Source organism: Bos javanicus, chromosome 12 (genome assembly GCF_032452875.1).
Source record: "Bos javanicus breed banteng chromosome 12, ARS-OSU_banteng_1.0, whole genome shotgun sequence".
Lineage (NCBI taxonomy): Eukaryota > Metazoa > Chordata > Mammalia > Artiodactyla > Bovidae > Bos > Bos javanicus.
In genome coordinates, this window is record NC_083879.1 from 50,409,296 (window position 1) to 50,423,921 (window position 14,626).

The 14,626-nt window shown below is 38.9% G+C and overlaps 1 protein-coding gene across 6 annotated transcripts in view; it reads right to left on the reverse strand.

Moving 5' to 3' along the window:
* TBC1D4 (TBC1 domain family member 4) overlaps positions 1–14,626 on the reverse strand; it is a 210,120-nt gene that overhangs the window by 59,759 nt on the left and 135,735 nt on the right. For all 6 annotated transcript variants that reach the window (XM_061435093.1, XM_061435092.1, XM_061435094.1 and 3 more), the window contains exons 5-7: positions 7,728–7,860; positions 2,049–2,140; positions 1,672–1,782 (exon numbers count right to left, since the gene is read on the reverse strand). In XM_061435093.1, coding sequence (XP_061291077.1) covers positions 1,672–1,782; positions 2,049–2,140; positions 7,728–7,860 — 336 coding nt within the window. The remainder of the gene's footprint in view (positions 1–1,671; positions 1,783–2,048; positions 2,141–7,727; positions 7,861–14,626) is intronic.

A 14,626-nucleotide genomic window follows, 5' to 3' on the forward strand; every position in this document is an offset into this window, starting at 1 on the left:
CATTTTCACTTCATTTGATTACATGTTGGTTTTTCCTTCTAAACAGTTAGAGGTCAGAAAAGAGCTGTCATTATTCATCTCTATTGCCTAGTACATAGTATGCACTTGATAAATGAATCACTTCTAACACAGTCTATTACCAGAGTCTCCCAATTCGAAAATGTGACTTCAGTCCTGGCACTGTCAACCCCCTCACTCACCAACCAGCCCCACAAACCGACCATCACTATGACAGAAGAATTATCTCTTTAAAGTACAAATCTGATTTTCTCTTGCTCTTACCTGAAATCCTTCAATGACAAAGTCAGGCATAGCACTTAAGGCTCTTTATCATCTCACCACTGCTTAGCCTCCAGCCTTATCCCTCATCAATTCCCAGTTCAGTTCAGTTCAGTCGCTCAGTCGTGTCCGACTCTGTAACCCCATGAATCGCAGCACGCCAAGCCTCCCTGTCCATCACCAACTCCCGGAGTTCACTCAAACTCGCATCCATCGAGTCGGTGATGCCATCCAGCCATCTCATCCTCTGTTGTCCCCTTCTCCTCCTGACCCCCAAGCAAACCCTAAAAAGCCAGTATGTCCTTGGAAAGCCTGCAAGGAGTATGTTCACTCATGGTGACAAAGTTACCACTTAACTGCTCAGTGTTCCTTCTTAAAACACAAATCCTCAACTGTTCTGATTAGAAAATTTTATCTCCCCTAAAATTCCAGCCCCACCCTCCCCCCAAAATCTCTTCCTCTCCAATTCTTTCATGCTTTCCTCTTCCCTCACTCTCTGCTCTGGTTCCAAAGCAAACACATAGCCACTTCGTGTTCACTGCACATTCTTTTAAAAAGCTATCTCGTTGCCTGTACTACATGTATCTATTAATATTTATGGTCACAAAGAGTCAGAAAGGACTGAGCAACTAACACTTTTCACTTTTAATATTTAGGCTTGCATTCCCTTTTGGATTATTTGAGGTCCTCTCTGCAGGCTGCATCATCATTGATGTCTTTTTTGTCACATTAACATATAGCTTGGCTCATAGAAAGTCCTCTAGAAGTACTTGTACAATAAATAATTAAGGAATCACTTATCACATGGTATGTGATTTGTTCTGAATAAAATGAAATAAAAATATAACCTGAATTAGTGTTATTGAGGTAAATATGTCATAATTTCCTTAGATGTCATTGCCACTGGTCTTGCTTTATCTACATGCAGCTGAGAACACATTCTAAACCACGTGCACAGAAACATCATCCCTTAGTTTGCAGTCAGGAGAGCTGTTTCCATGACATTACTTCTTCTTTGCATGTTTGCCTTCTACCGCTCAAGGCTGTCTAAGTTTTTAATGAAATAAGATGTTCATATGGATTTGAAATAAAATAATGGATTAGTATTACTAAAATACGTACATTCGTTCTAAATCATGAGCATTTGCTCACTGGTTTTCTATCAAAATTCACAATTTTTTTACATTTTAAAAGCATCACAATTTTATCTCCATGTGCCAATGCTCGCTAAAATTTACTATAAAATTTCTGAGATGCTAGGAGGAAAAGGATGATTAGGGCTTAACCCTAAAGATGAGAACACAAAGCAAAGAAACTCCTTTTACAACTTCTATGAAATTTTGATTGAATATATGAAAAAAACAAAAATCAGTCAGGGAGCAAACGTCTCACCAATGGGCCTTCCCCAATATGAACATGCGTCTTCTGCTTGGCTTCGCATAGCTGCCTCAGATGTAAAATCACAAGTTCATTCTCCTCCTGGTCATTGACTGCCTTCATTTTCTGTTGAAGACAGACCAACAGCACATTATGGGAAGACAACGTCCACTGTTTTATTCTCACTTAATTTTATCTGTCTGGTAGACAAACATAAATAAAGCTAAGCACGTAGCTGCTCTTAGGAACAAAAGGGATTCTAGTAACCATCAGAGAATATAGTGGGATACCTATCTTTCGTTTCATATAGAGAAATGGAAAAAGGAACTCAAAAAACAGGATCCAATTCTCATTCTTTATATCTTATTTGTGAGGACTATAAATCATGTTACCTGAACGCGTTCAAAGATGTCAGCTTGCTCGTTATCTGTCAGGGATGAGAGATGCCTCTGTATTACCAGCTTGGCTCTTGGTGGGTAGAGACCTAAGGGAATGATCGGGATTCGTGTTAAACAGCTTCTAGCCACAGAGATATATATGTTAGTCACTCAGTTGTGTCTGATTCTTTGTGACCCCATGGACTGTAGCCTTCCAGGCCTCTCTGTCCATGGGATTTTCCTGGCAAGAATACTGGAATGGGTTGCCATTTCCTTCTCCTGGAGATCTTCCCAACCCAGGGACTGACCCAGGGAACTAGAAAGAAGAAAAGCTTCTAGAAACTTCTCAGCTCTACATTTCTTTGTGCAATATACAACAAAATGCTGGGGAAATCTGTGATCATGTTCAGAAACACTAACCCTGGGGACTGAACCCTGCACTGCTAGGCAGATTCTTTACCACTCAAATATAAATATAAGTATATAAAACACACTGCCGCTTGTCCCTTCACCAGCAGGCTCTGAAGTTAAACCTTCTCAAGGAGTTATGTCCCTGCCTACAACAAACCTTGGAACACTGCAAAGAAATAATTAAATGGAAAATCTCCTCACCAAAAGCAACGAGCCCTATGAGTGATCTTGAAGTCAGACTTATTAACAAAAAATGTCTCAGTTCAGTTCAGTTCAGTCGCTCAGTTGCGTCCGACTCTTTGCGACCCCATGAACTGCAGCACGCCAGGCTTCCCTGTCCATCACCAATTCCTGGAGTCTACCCAAACCCATGTCCATTGAGTCAGTGATGCCATCCAACCATCTCATCCTCTGTCATCCCCTTCTCCTCTTGCCCCCAATCCCTCCCAGCATCAGGGTCTTTTCCAATGAGCCGGCTCTTCGTATCAGGTGGCCAAAGTATTGGAGTTTCAGCTTCAGCATCAGTCCTTCCAATGAACACCCAGGACTGATCTCCTTTAGGATGGACTGGTTGGATCTCCTTGCTGTCCAAGGGACTCTCAAGTCTTCTCCAACACCACAGTTCAAAAGCATCAATTCTTTGGCGCTCAGTTTTCTTTATAGTCCAACTCTCACATCCATACATGACCACTGGAAAAACCATAGCCTTCACTAGATGGACCTTTGTTGGCAAAGTAATGTCTCCGCTTTTTAATATGCTGTCTAGGTTGGTCATAACTTTCCTTCCAAGGAGTAAGCGTCTTTTAATTTCATGGCTGCAATCACCATCTGCAGTGATTTTGGAGCCCAGAAAAATAAAGTCACTGTTTCCACTGTTTCCCCATCTATTTGCCATGAAAAATAGCTTCCATGGTTAGCTGTTGATTTGGTATCATGTGTCTACACCATGAAGGTACTTCAGACACCGCTGAAGGTACTAACAAACTCAGCCATCGTAGAAACTCTTAGGTGACTATTAGCCTTGGCCAAAATCTCTAAGCTTAAAACTGGACATTCAAAAAAGAAAAAAATAACTACTAATATTAAAAAGCAGACCTGGACCTTATTAGCTAAGAAGCTCTCCCCTTTATGCAGGTCTTGGTAATGAAACTTCAAGGACATCATTACTACTTAGGGACATTTTTTAGTATTACAATTTTCCCAACAAACTGTTTATATTCTTATATCATGTTATTCATATATCTGTTGCACTTCTACACATAATTTAGGTTAAATCCTCAGGCAAACATCTTTTCCATAAAAACATTTTTAATTTTTTAAAAGGGGAAGTGAAATTCATATTAATAATGATTTGCCTGACCATCCATTTTTAAGAAACAGATCTACATAGTTAGGGGTCACTTATAACATTGCTACTGTACTGTGATTAGAAAGAGGATATCCAGCTATTCATATTTAATGACTCTTAAATGTAGACTGCACTTTAAAATCCCTAGGAGAGATGTGCCTCAAAATATGCATTGTTTAAAAAAAAACAAAACAACTAGAATTCCTATCCTGGTGTGTAGAACATGTATAGGGCCACCACTGGACCTGTTTTAAACCACTGTGTAGTATATGATGGGAACTGGAAAGAAGAAAAGCTTCTAGAAACTTCTCAGCTCTACACTTCTTTGTGCAATATACAACAAAATGCTGTGAAAATCTGTGATCACGTTCAGAAACACTAAAATTCATTTTGATGGTGTGATGTCACACACTACCACAGCTTATTATTTGCTGGCAAAGTCTCCTCAGGCAGTATATTAAGAAACTGATTCACATGAGTGGGGTTTTTTTGTTTGTTTATGTTGTTTATTATTCCAGTATGTTATTAGCATGTGTAGGAGGACAAAAGATTAAAAAGGAGAAAAGTAAACAGGGTATTTACTTGAAGTATGTAACTAAATCTATAGCCCAGGAAGTTTCCTCAGTCTTTCATTTCAAAGGAAGAATTGCAAACAGCTGTATATTATTTATTTTCAAACTATGCATGCCCCCTACACTGCCTTGAATTTGATTTGGCTTCCAATTTGGAATCACTGATTAGTGAATTAACCAGTCCTGAGAGGTAAGTATATTATTTAGCCCTCACACAAGTTATTGTAGGAAAACAAGATTGAGGATAATTGTTCCATCTCCACAATGCTCAGCATCACTTTAGTTTCACATGCTGAGGATGGTCCTCGAGAGATGGTGCCCTCAGACACTGCTTCCTGGATTCACTCTGGTCCACCAACATGACTGTGCCACTCTTCCCGGTCTATGCCCTTAACATAGGCATAGATTATGCTGGCATATGTATCCACTCCCTTTCTTTCTTTCTTTTTCAGTACAAAAAGAACTCCATGTTAATGCAGCCAAATGTATTGACAGGACTCTATAATTCTGAGTAAGCTATATGAAATACTAATACCTGCTGGTGCTGCTGCTAAGTTGCTTCAGTCGTGTCCGACTATGTGCGACCCCATAGATGGCAGCCCACCAGGCTCCCCCGTCCCTGGGATTCTCCAGGCAAGAACACTGGAGTGGGTTGCCATTTCCTTCTCCAATGCATAAAAGTGAAAAGTGAAAGTGAAGTTGCTCAGTTGTCTCCGACTCTTAGCGACCCCAGGGACTGCAGCCTACCAGGCTCCTCCGTCCATGGGATTTTCCAGGCAAGAGTACTGGAGTGGGGTGCCATTGCCTTCTCTGATACTAATATCTAGATACTTCTAAATACTTGTATATACTCCTATCTTTCTCACTTTCTACTCATATAAATTTGTGTTGAATCTCAATACAGTCCTTTTTCCAGCTTTATACTTTGTACATAACATAAGTTCAGAATCCACAGTTATCCTGCCCCAATGAAAACAGCCTTGGGGGAAACACACTGATGCCACGGCTTCAGGACAGTGTGATCCTGAAAATCCTTGCTTTCTGATATTCTTCCAGAAAGAAACATCAAGTTGCTGTGGAATCATATTGAACAAGTTCAAATCCTGATTCTGCCCCTCCTCAGCAGTGAGGATGTGATAGTTATTACCCACTATGCATCTCAGTGCCTGTTCCTTATGAGTAAAATGAGGATTAAAAAATAGCACCTATCTTGTGGGATTTCTATATGGATGAAGTGATCCATTGGAAAAGACTCTGATGCTGGGAGGGATTGGGGGCAGGAGGAAAAGGGGATGACAGAGGATAAGATGGCTGGATGGTATCACCAACTCGATGGACGTGAGTTTTAGTGAACTCCGGGAGTTGGTGATGGACAGGGAGGCCTGGTGTGCTGCAATTCATGGGGTCACAAAGAATCGGACACGACTGAGCAACTGAACTGAACTGAACTGAACTGAAGTGGTCCAAGACATGGAAACCACAGTAGTGCTGAGGCACAGTAACTCTTATGAGAGTATCTGTCTTAAGTTATTCCTTTCATTTTTACTACCAGAGCACTGCCCTATCTTATGTTCTCTTAGCCTAATGCCAAAGACAAGGGTAAAAAATCGAATCAGAAGGTGTTAGCCAAAGCCTTGGGAAAAGAATCTGTGTGAATCTTTCTCAGTCAATATGAACCCTTCCTTTGCTCCGTTCAGATACATACATACCTTGAAGGTTGGGGACCTTAAATTTCAGTCCATTCAAGATCTTGGGAGGGCCCTACTAATTCTGGATGTATAGTTGGCATTCTCTTTCTTTTCAAAGGTCTCTAAAACTAAAATTTTTAAAGGAGCTTTTTTTTAATATGATTTGCATAATTTCCTACTGGTGGTTTTATCTTTTTCTTATAGATAATAACAGTCCTCACAAATTCTGAACAGCAATCTGCTATCTCCTCATTTGTTGCTTATCATTTAACTTCCAAGTAAGCAGTTGTTGTTTTGTAAAAATGTTAAGATTTTATGAAATCAAATCTGTCAATGTCTTCTTTTGGTAGTTTCTGCATTTCTGTGTCTTAATAAAGGCTTTCTTGTTTAGGGACAAAATAACATTTTTATTTTAATGATTTTAGTATTTTTCTTGTTTACATTGAAGACTTTGATCCCTCTAGAATGTATTTTCAGTAGATACATAGAAGGAATCTTTGGATGGCAAACTGATTCAACACCATCTCTTGAATCACTCAGCCTTTTCTCCCCAGATTTATATTCCCTTTACCATACACCAAAAACTGTTCCATTTTTGTAAAGGTTATATATATGTTTGAAAACAAGGCATGTTCTGTAAAATATTATAAATTTTTAAATTTGACTACTACATTTAAATAGTCCTTATTCACACAGTTGAGTGGAAATTCAATAAATTTTGCCATGTGCCTTTGATTTTCCTGCCTACTTAACAGATATCACAAGTTACACTTATTATGGCTCATACATTCTCTGCTTTATTCTACAGCTCAACCTCTCCCCATCAACGCTAACATCTATCATACTGAATCACATTTACTTGCTCCCAAGCCTGCCTTCCCTTCAGACTATAAGCTTCCTGAAGGCACAGTCCGCATCTCAATCATCTCTGCATCCCCAGTGCTGAGCACGCTACCCAGAACGTGATTTTGGGTAGGCCAAAAAGTTCGTTTGGGTTTTTCCATAAGCAGATTTAGAAAAAATTGAATGAACTTCTTGGCCAACCCAACAGATGCTTAACAAGTATCTATTAAATTGTGTATCCTCTCGGGTGCAGTAGCTTTCAACCTTTTTTATTAGAGGACAAGGAGAAGAGAGGAAAACTGAGTCAGAGTCACCTCTTCCTCATGTCCCTCCCCCTCTTCAAAACACATTTTTTTTTTCAACTTGCTTTATGACATCATGTCTATTATCTGGGTGATTTTCAAATGTCCCTCAAAAGTTAGGAAAGTTTCATTCCTGTTCTAAACCTTTAGGGAAAAAAGAACACATCATCAAGTGAGAAGAGAAAAAAATCTACAGTCAACATTCTGGGAGGGTTTGCCTCTCTTCATTCATTCAACAAATATTTGGTCAGTTCCCACTGTGCACACAGTAGAGTCTTAAGAACTGTGGGAAATGCAAGTTCCTCCCTGGAGTCTGCCTCTGGAAAAAAAAGTTAAAAAATAAACAAAAAAGGAAAATGAGCCCAGCACCTAGGAGAGACTGACTGCACAAATTTGACTGGATGTGAGAAATAATTCTTAGGGCTCTTGGTTTACCTCGAAACAAAGAAGCATTCAACAACAGTAGCAACTTTCTCACTTCCTCAACGCCAAAGCAAACTCCTCTCTGCCAAGGCCAACTTATACTGTACCTTCGATCCTTTCACAGAGCTTATGCAAAGAGTGCATGGGGCAGGCCTCACACAGCTTAATCTGGGTCTTGGCACTCTGCAGGGCAGCGGCCGTGCTGAAAGCCTGTTTCAGAGTCAGCATTACCTCATCAACCTACAAGAAAAACAGAGGCCAGGTCTGCAAACGTTTGCCTTCAGGGTAACATATTAAAAGCCCAATAGCAATGCGAGGCTTCGTTGATGCCTACTAAATCTTAATAATGTAATTTTGATGATAGAGAGAAAACATTGTCTTGAAGTTAGACCTTCAATTAATTATACATAAAATTGGAAACTGGATGAAATAAGACTATTTTAATGTGTATAATACAACAATACTGACCTGTTACTTGAATGCTGTTTTTGAATCCCACTGAGTACTATGCTATCAGTTAAATGATAGTCAATCAGAACTTTGTTTTCTTTTTTTAAATTTTATAGAATTATAGTTGATTTAGTTTTGTTTCAGGTAGACAGCAAAGTGATTCAGTTATACATATATATATTCATTCTTTATCAGATTCTTTTCTCATATAGATTATCACAGAATATTGAGTAGAGTTCCCTGTCCTATACAGTAGGTCATTGTTGGTTATCTAAGGTCTTTATTAAAGTAGTTTATCAGATAAAGATCTCTTTGGAAGTTTTGCCTGCAATACATAGGGAGCAACAAAATAAGTCTAACATTAACTTGTGTTAATAAGTATCTTATTGATTTTATCCTTTTGGATCATTTTTAGTACAACAAGTGAACATGTGTTTAACCAAAGTTCTGGGGAGAAACGAGCTCAATAAATAACATGGTAAGTGGGAGGGAGGTTCAAGAGGGAGAAAACATATTTTTACCTATGGCTAATTCATGTTGACGTATGGCAGAAACCAAAATAATATTGTAAAACAATCATCCTCCAATTAAAAATAAATATATTTTTTAAAAATTAAAAAAATAATAATCTTGGGGAAATTCTATGAAGGCTGCTGAAGTTTCTTTTCCTAGAGTTCTACTGAGATATAATCGATATACAGCACTGTATAAGTCTGAGGTGTACAGTATGATTTGACTTACATGCATCATGAAATAGTTATCACAATAAGTTTAGTGAACATCATCATCTCACATAGATGCAAGATTAAATAAACAGAATTTTTTTTGTCCTTGTGATGAGAACTCCTGTCTTTTCTCTATGGCTTCTATTTATTAATATTAACATTTTGCTTCTGATTTGTGACACTAAGAACTTCTGACATCTTCCTGTCTAACAGTGGGGTCTCACCACTAGGTCAAGAGCTTGAAAACTGCCAGCCTGTTTCTTCCTTGCTCTTCCAATGACTTAGTCAAGAAGTTGGACTCTAGCATTCTCATTTCCTGGTTGTTTCTTCAAGGTCAACCAACAGCTCATCCTCCAGGCATTGTTAAGCCAACTTCAGGCCAGGTTTCCTCCTCTGTGGCACAATCATCAGAGTAAAGTGTAGTTTTCTCACCCACTGTAGAACTAAGGTCAAAGTCTAAAACCTGCATGGGGAGCTGTAAAGTACCAGCGCCTCATCCAAACTCTCTCTGATATTCAAAACCATTCACACGCTTTATAAACTATGCTTTGTTTTGTTCTGTTTTTATTGAGGTAACATTTGTTTATAACATTATATAAGTTTCTTGGTACAAATTTAATTCAACTTCTGTATACACAGTGTGCTTAGCACCCAAGTCTCACTTCCATCTGTCACCATACAATTGACCCCTTTACCATTCTGCTCTCTCTCCCACCCCTGATCCCTCTGGTAACCACCAATCTGTTCTTTGAGTGTGTGTGTTTGTTTGTTTTATTTTTTATACTCTGCATATGAGGGAATCATACTTATTTCTCATGGCGTAATACCCTCAAGGTCTAGGTCCATCATGTTGTCATTAATGGCAATATTTCATACTTTTACATGGCTGAATAATAATCCATTATATATATATATATATTCCCTGGTGGCTCAGATGGTAAAGAATCTACCTGCAATGCAGGAGACCTGGATTCAATCTCTGCATTGGGAAGATCCCCTGGAGAAGGAAATGGCAGAATTCTTGCCTGGGAAATCTCATGGAGAGAGGAACCTAGCAGGCTACAGTCCATGGGGTCACAAAGAGTCAGACATGACTGAGCAACTAAGCACAGAACATACATGTGCATATATATACACATCACATCTTCTTTATCCATTCGTCCATTGATGGGCACTTCCACAGATACCATATCTTGGCTCTTGTAAACCACAATGAACAGAGCGGTGCATATCTTTTCAAATTAGTGTTTTTAGTTTTTTCAGATAAATACCCAGAAATGGAATTGCTAGACCACATGATAATTCTATTCTTAATTTTTTGAGGAATCTCCATTTTGTTTTCCATAGTGGCAGCACCAGTTTATATTTCTACCAAAACAAAAGGCCACAGGCACATGAAAAGATGCTTAACATCACTAATTTTTAGGGAAATGCAAATTAAAACCACAATTGAGATATCACCTCACACACTATTACCCAAAAGACAAGAAATATTTAATAACAAGTGTTGGAGAGGATGTGGAGGAAGAAGAACCCTCATACACATAAGCCCTTTTTAAAGACCTTTTTCTCCCTTCCCTTATGGGCTGGTTTAAGAAAAAGTTATTACTTAATGAAGTTACTCCACTGTTGCATCTGAGTGTATGAAGAGCCTGGAATAAAAAGAAACTTCATCCACAAGTCCATTCTCTGTGTCTCTATTTCTGCCCTGCAAATGGGTTCATCAGCACCATTTTCCTAGAGTCCATATATATGCATTAATATAAAATATCTGTTTTTCTCTTACTTCACTCTGTATAACAGGCTCTAGGTTGTCCACCTCAGTTCAACTAACTCAGATTTGTTCCTTTTTATGACTGAGTAATATTCCAGTGTATATATGTACCACAACCTCTCTATCCATTCACCTGGACACAGTGGGGGAAGGAGAGGGTAGGACAAACTGAGAGAGCAGCACTGAAATATAATGCATGCATGCATGCTAAGTTGCTACAGTCATGTCTGACTCTGTGTGACCCTACGTACTGTAGCCTGCCAGGATCCTCTGTCCATGGGATTCTCTAGGCAAGAGTGCTGGAGTGGGTTGCCTTGCTCTCCTCCAGGGGAATCTGCCTGACCCAGGGATCAAACACAAGCCTCTTACCTCCTGCACTAGAGGTGGGTTCTTTATCACTAGCGCCACCTGATGTAATACCATGGGTAAAATAGAAATCTAGTGGGAAATTGCTACATAACATGGGGAGCTCAGCCTGGTGCTCTGTGACAACCTAGAGGGGTGGGATGGGGGTGAGATTCAAGAGGGAGAGGATATATGTATATATATAGTTGAGTTACATTATTGTATGACAGAAATCAGTAAAACATTGTAAAGCAATTATTCTCCAATAAAAAATTTAAAAAGACACTTTATTCTTCTGATATTGCTTAAAGGACCAAGTAGCCAGTGATTAGTCAGCTATGTTTTACTATAACTTTTTAAAAGGCTCATCAATAATTTCATATCATTCTATGTACAAAAAATGGAGTATCCATAATCTGCTCTTTTATACTATAATTTAAAAAAATAAAGAGTTCTAACGCTCAAAAATAAAAGCACTACATGCTTTAGTAACTTTGCATTTTCATTTCATTTGCCTTGTTATGTATTCAAAAGCAATTTCAATGACTTACATTGATATTTACTATTGTTTTCTTGTTTCTCATTAATTTAAGGCAGTGAAGGGGTTAGTCACCTGTTTAACTTTCAGGTAGTTTATTATTTGTTATTTGGTAAGAATGTGATGTAAAAGGCCTCCAATGAAAATACTGAACTTTCATGATTTTTTAATCCATTTCTAGATGAAACGAGATCATTTCAATGGTGACTGAAATGTGGCTACTGATTTCTCCCAGCCATAAATATTACTAAAATTTTACTTCTAAAATTTTCAGTGTTTTACTTTGCTTTAATCTACCATTTTATAGATGGTTTATAAATTCTATGATGGTATCAGAGCAACTAAAAGTTAAATTAATACTATGAAGTTAAATTCAGTTCAGTCGCTCAGTCGTGTCCAACTCTTGGCGACCCCACGGACTGCAGCATGTCAGGTTTCCCTGTCCATCACCAGCTCCCTGAGTTTGCTCAAACTCCGGGAAGGTAAATCAGTATTATGAATAACTTAATTGTTTTAGTTTAGATCAGCAACAACAAAAAATCCTAGAAATGTTAAAAGTTTAACACTAAAGGAATGAGTAAAGAGAAATCAACCATATGGAACAAAAAGAAAGTATTCTTAGTGTGACCATCAGGAAAAATTAAATTTCCAGAGAAAATTATGTGATGGAACAAAGAAAGCTAATTTATGAAATTAAGGGGAAATTCCATGATGAAAATAATGCTCATAAACATTTCCCTACCAAACTTAAGTTCTGTATGGCATTTAAGAATGAGAATCACAGAATATATAAGGACTTCAAAAGATTATCTAGCCTCATTCTCTGGGAAAATCTACACTCTTAACCCCACACAAAGCCTGGGTCTTGGTAATGTGGATTTTGGGGGGGGTTTCTTTGTTTTACTAGTTTTACTTTCCTGGGATACTATTGTGGGGATCTGTGGATCTGAGGAGTTCTACTTTTTCTGTCTATGAACAGTAGTCAGTTCCATTTTTTTTTCATACCTTTTAAACCACTTTTGGAGAAAGCAGAAATGATATTTTCCAGAAATCTCAAATGTGGTTAAACAAGATTAAGCCACTTGCTTTGCATTACTTTACAAAAGAAGGAAGGGAGGGAAGGAGGAAGCAAGGGAAGGAGGGAAGGAGGAGCACTGAGCATCTAAACTTCTGGAGTAACCCTCCAGGGCCCATCTGAACGCTATACAGTAAGGCCCCTATCCAGGAACCCTTCAAGTTGGGAACTTTCAAAGACATGAACATGCGTTCACATGTCAAATCACGTTAAGTTAGCACACATGCCTGGCGTACATTGTCACATGCGTCCGTCCTCTACAAGCGGTTGTGCTTTTGTGTACTTTACTGCACAGGACTGTTGTGAGCAACAAGAGGAGCTTACTAATGAAGACCTGATAGAACTGGAGGCCCAGAAAAAAGACAAAGACGAAAGGAAGAAGAAGTAACTGAAGAACCGAAGAGATTCATGACACAGGAAACGGCAAGGGTATTTTATCTGAGCAGGCACTGTTATGGTTATGAGACCCAGGACCCAAATGTAGACCCGTACATAAAGATTGCAGCAGCTGTTCAGAATGCAATCCAGTGTTACTGTGTTATCTATGGTGGGAAAAAAAAGAGCTAATACCCAGACATCACTGGATTGTTTTTTCAAGAGGGTAGATGGAATTGAATTCAGCAAGGAAGCAGAACCTGTGCCATCAGCATGAGGCATGAGTGAAATTTGAGATTGCCCTCCATCTCCTATTGCTGATGCTCCTTCAGCTCTACCATCTCCCACCTCCTCTCCCTCCTCCAGTCAGTAACTCTTCTTGCCTGTCCACTCGATGCCAGCCCCAGTGTGCCAGCTGTTGTACTGTGCTACTACACTTTTCAAGGTACTGCACTATAAGATAAAAAGTGTTTTCTTTATTGTTTTTGTCTGTTTTTTATGTATTGTTTGTGTGAAAAGTATTAGAAACCTATCACAGTACAGTACTATATAACCGATTGTGTTAGCTGGGTACATAGGTTAACTTTGTTGGACTTAGGAACAAATTGGACTTACAAACAAGTTCTCAAAATGAAACTCGTATGTGTGGGACTTACTGCACTGTTTATCATTCATAACAATCTCTACAAAGAAACAAGAGAAAAAGCTAGTTGCATATTCTCTGTGCTCAGAGTAGATAAGTCAGCATGTGTAGTTTTGCAATATTTTGTCTTTCACAACTACCAAGCCACATCAAACATAACACTGCTTAGACCTATATAATATTTGACTGTTTTATTCTATATGTCAGCTGCTTGAACCATCCTCCTTTATACAGGAGATTTACATTTAATTTTTCCTGTAGCTTGCAATTCTGATGCCTCACCATTCAGTTAAGATGGTTACTGATAAAAAAAAGTGAACAGGATTTCAAAGATTCCAGCACAGGCCCCTCCTTAAGAATAATGATACCAGCACTAATATTCTGATGCAACTTCAATGTAACAGGAAGACATTCTCAGCCAGTCTTGGCTGTTGCCTGAGCCACAGAACTTCTCAAGATGGAAAAATGCAGCATGTTCCTAGACTCTCAACTCTGACTTCCTGTTCTGAAAACTCATCCTATGTACATGAGGGAAAAATAAAAATACTAAAAAATACAAACAAAACAAAACTTGTAAAAGAGGTTGGAAATCAGAAGGTTTTACAGTTTTCTTCTTGGTGGAGGTTATCCAGTAATCAGAAATTTGTTACTGTTCTTTTTGTTAGTCACTCAGTCATGACCAACTCTTTGTGACCCCACAGACTGTAGCCTAGCAGGCTCCTCTGTCCATGGAATTCTCTAGGCAAGAATACTGGAGTGGGTTTCCATGCCCTCCTCCAGGGGATCTTCCCGACCCAGGGATCAAACCCGGGTCTCCTGCCTGCAATGCAGGCAATTCTTTACCATCTGAGCCATGAGGGAAGCCCTAATCAGAGATTAACCAGCACATGTAAAAAGATTACCTGAAGTTAAGAGTAACACACTCTATCACTCAAAAATACACTTACCAACCCCTGCTCTTCTAGAAACTACTGGGGGATACAACAGTAAGGACAGCCTGACCTTGTAGGAGTCACCACCCAGTGGGGTGGAAAGTTATGTGAACAAACACACAAGATAATGGATTTGCAGGAACTGTTAG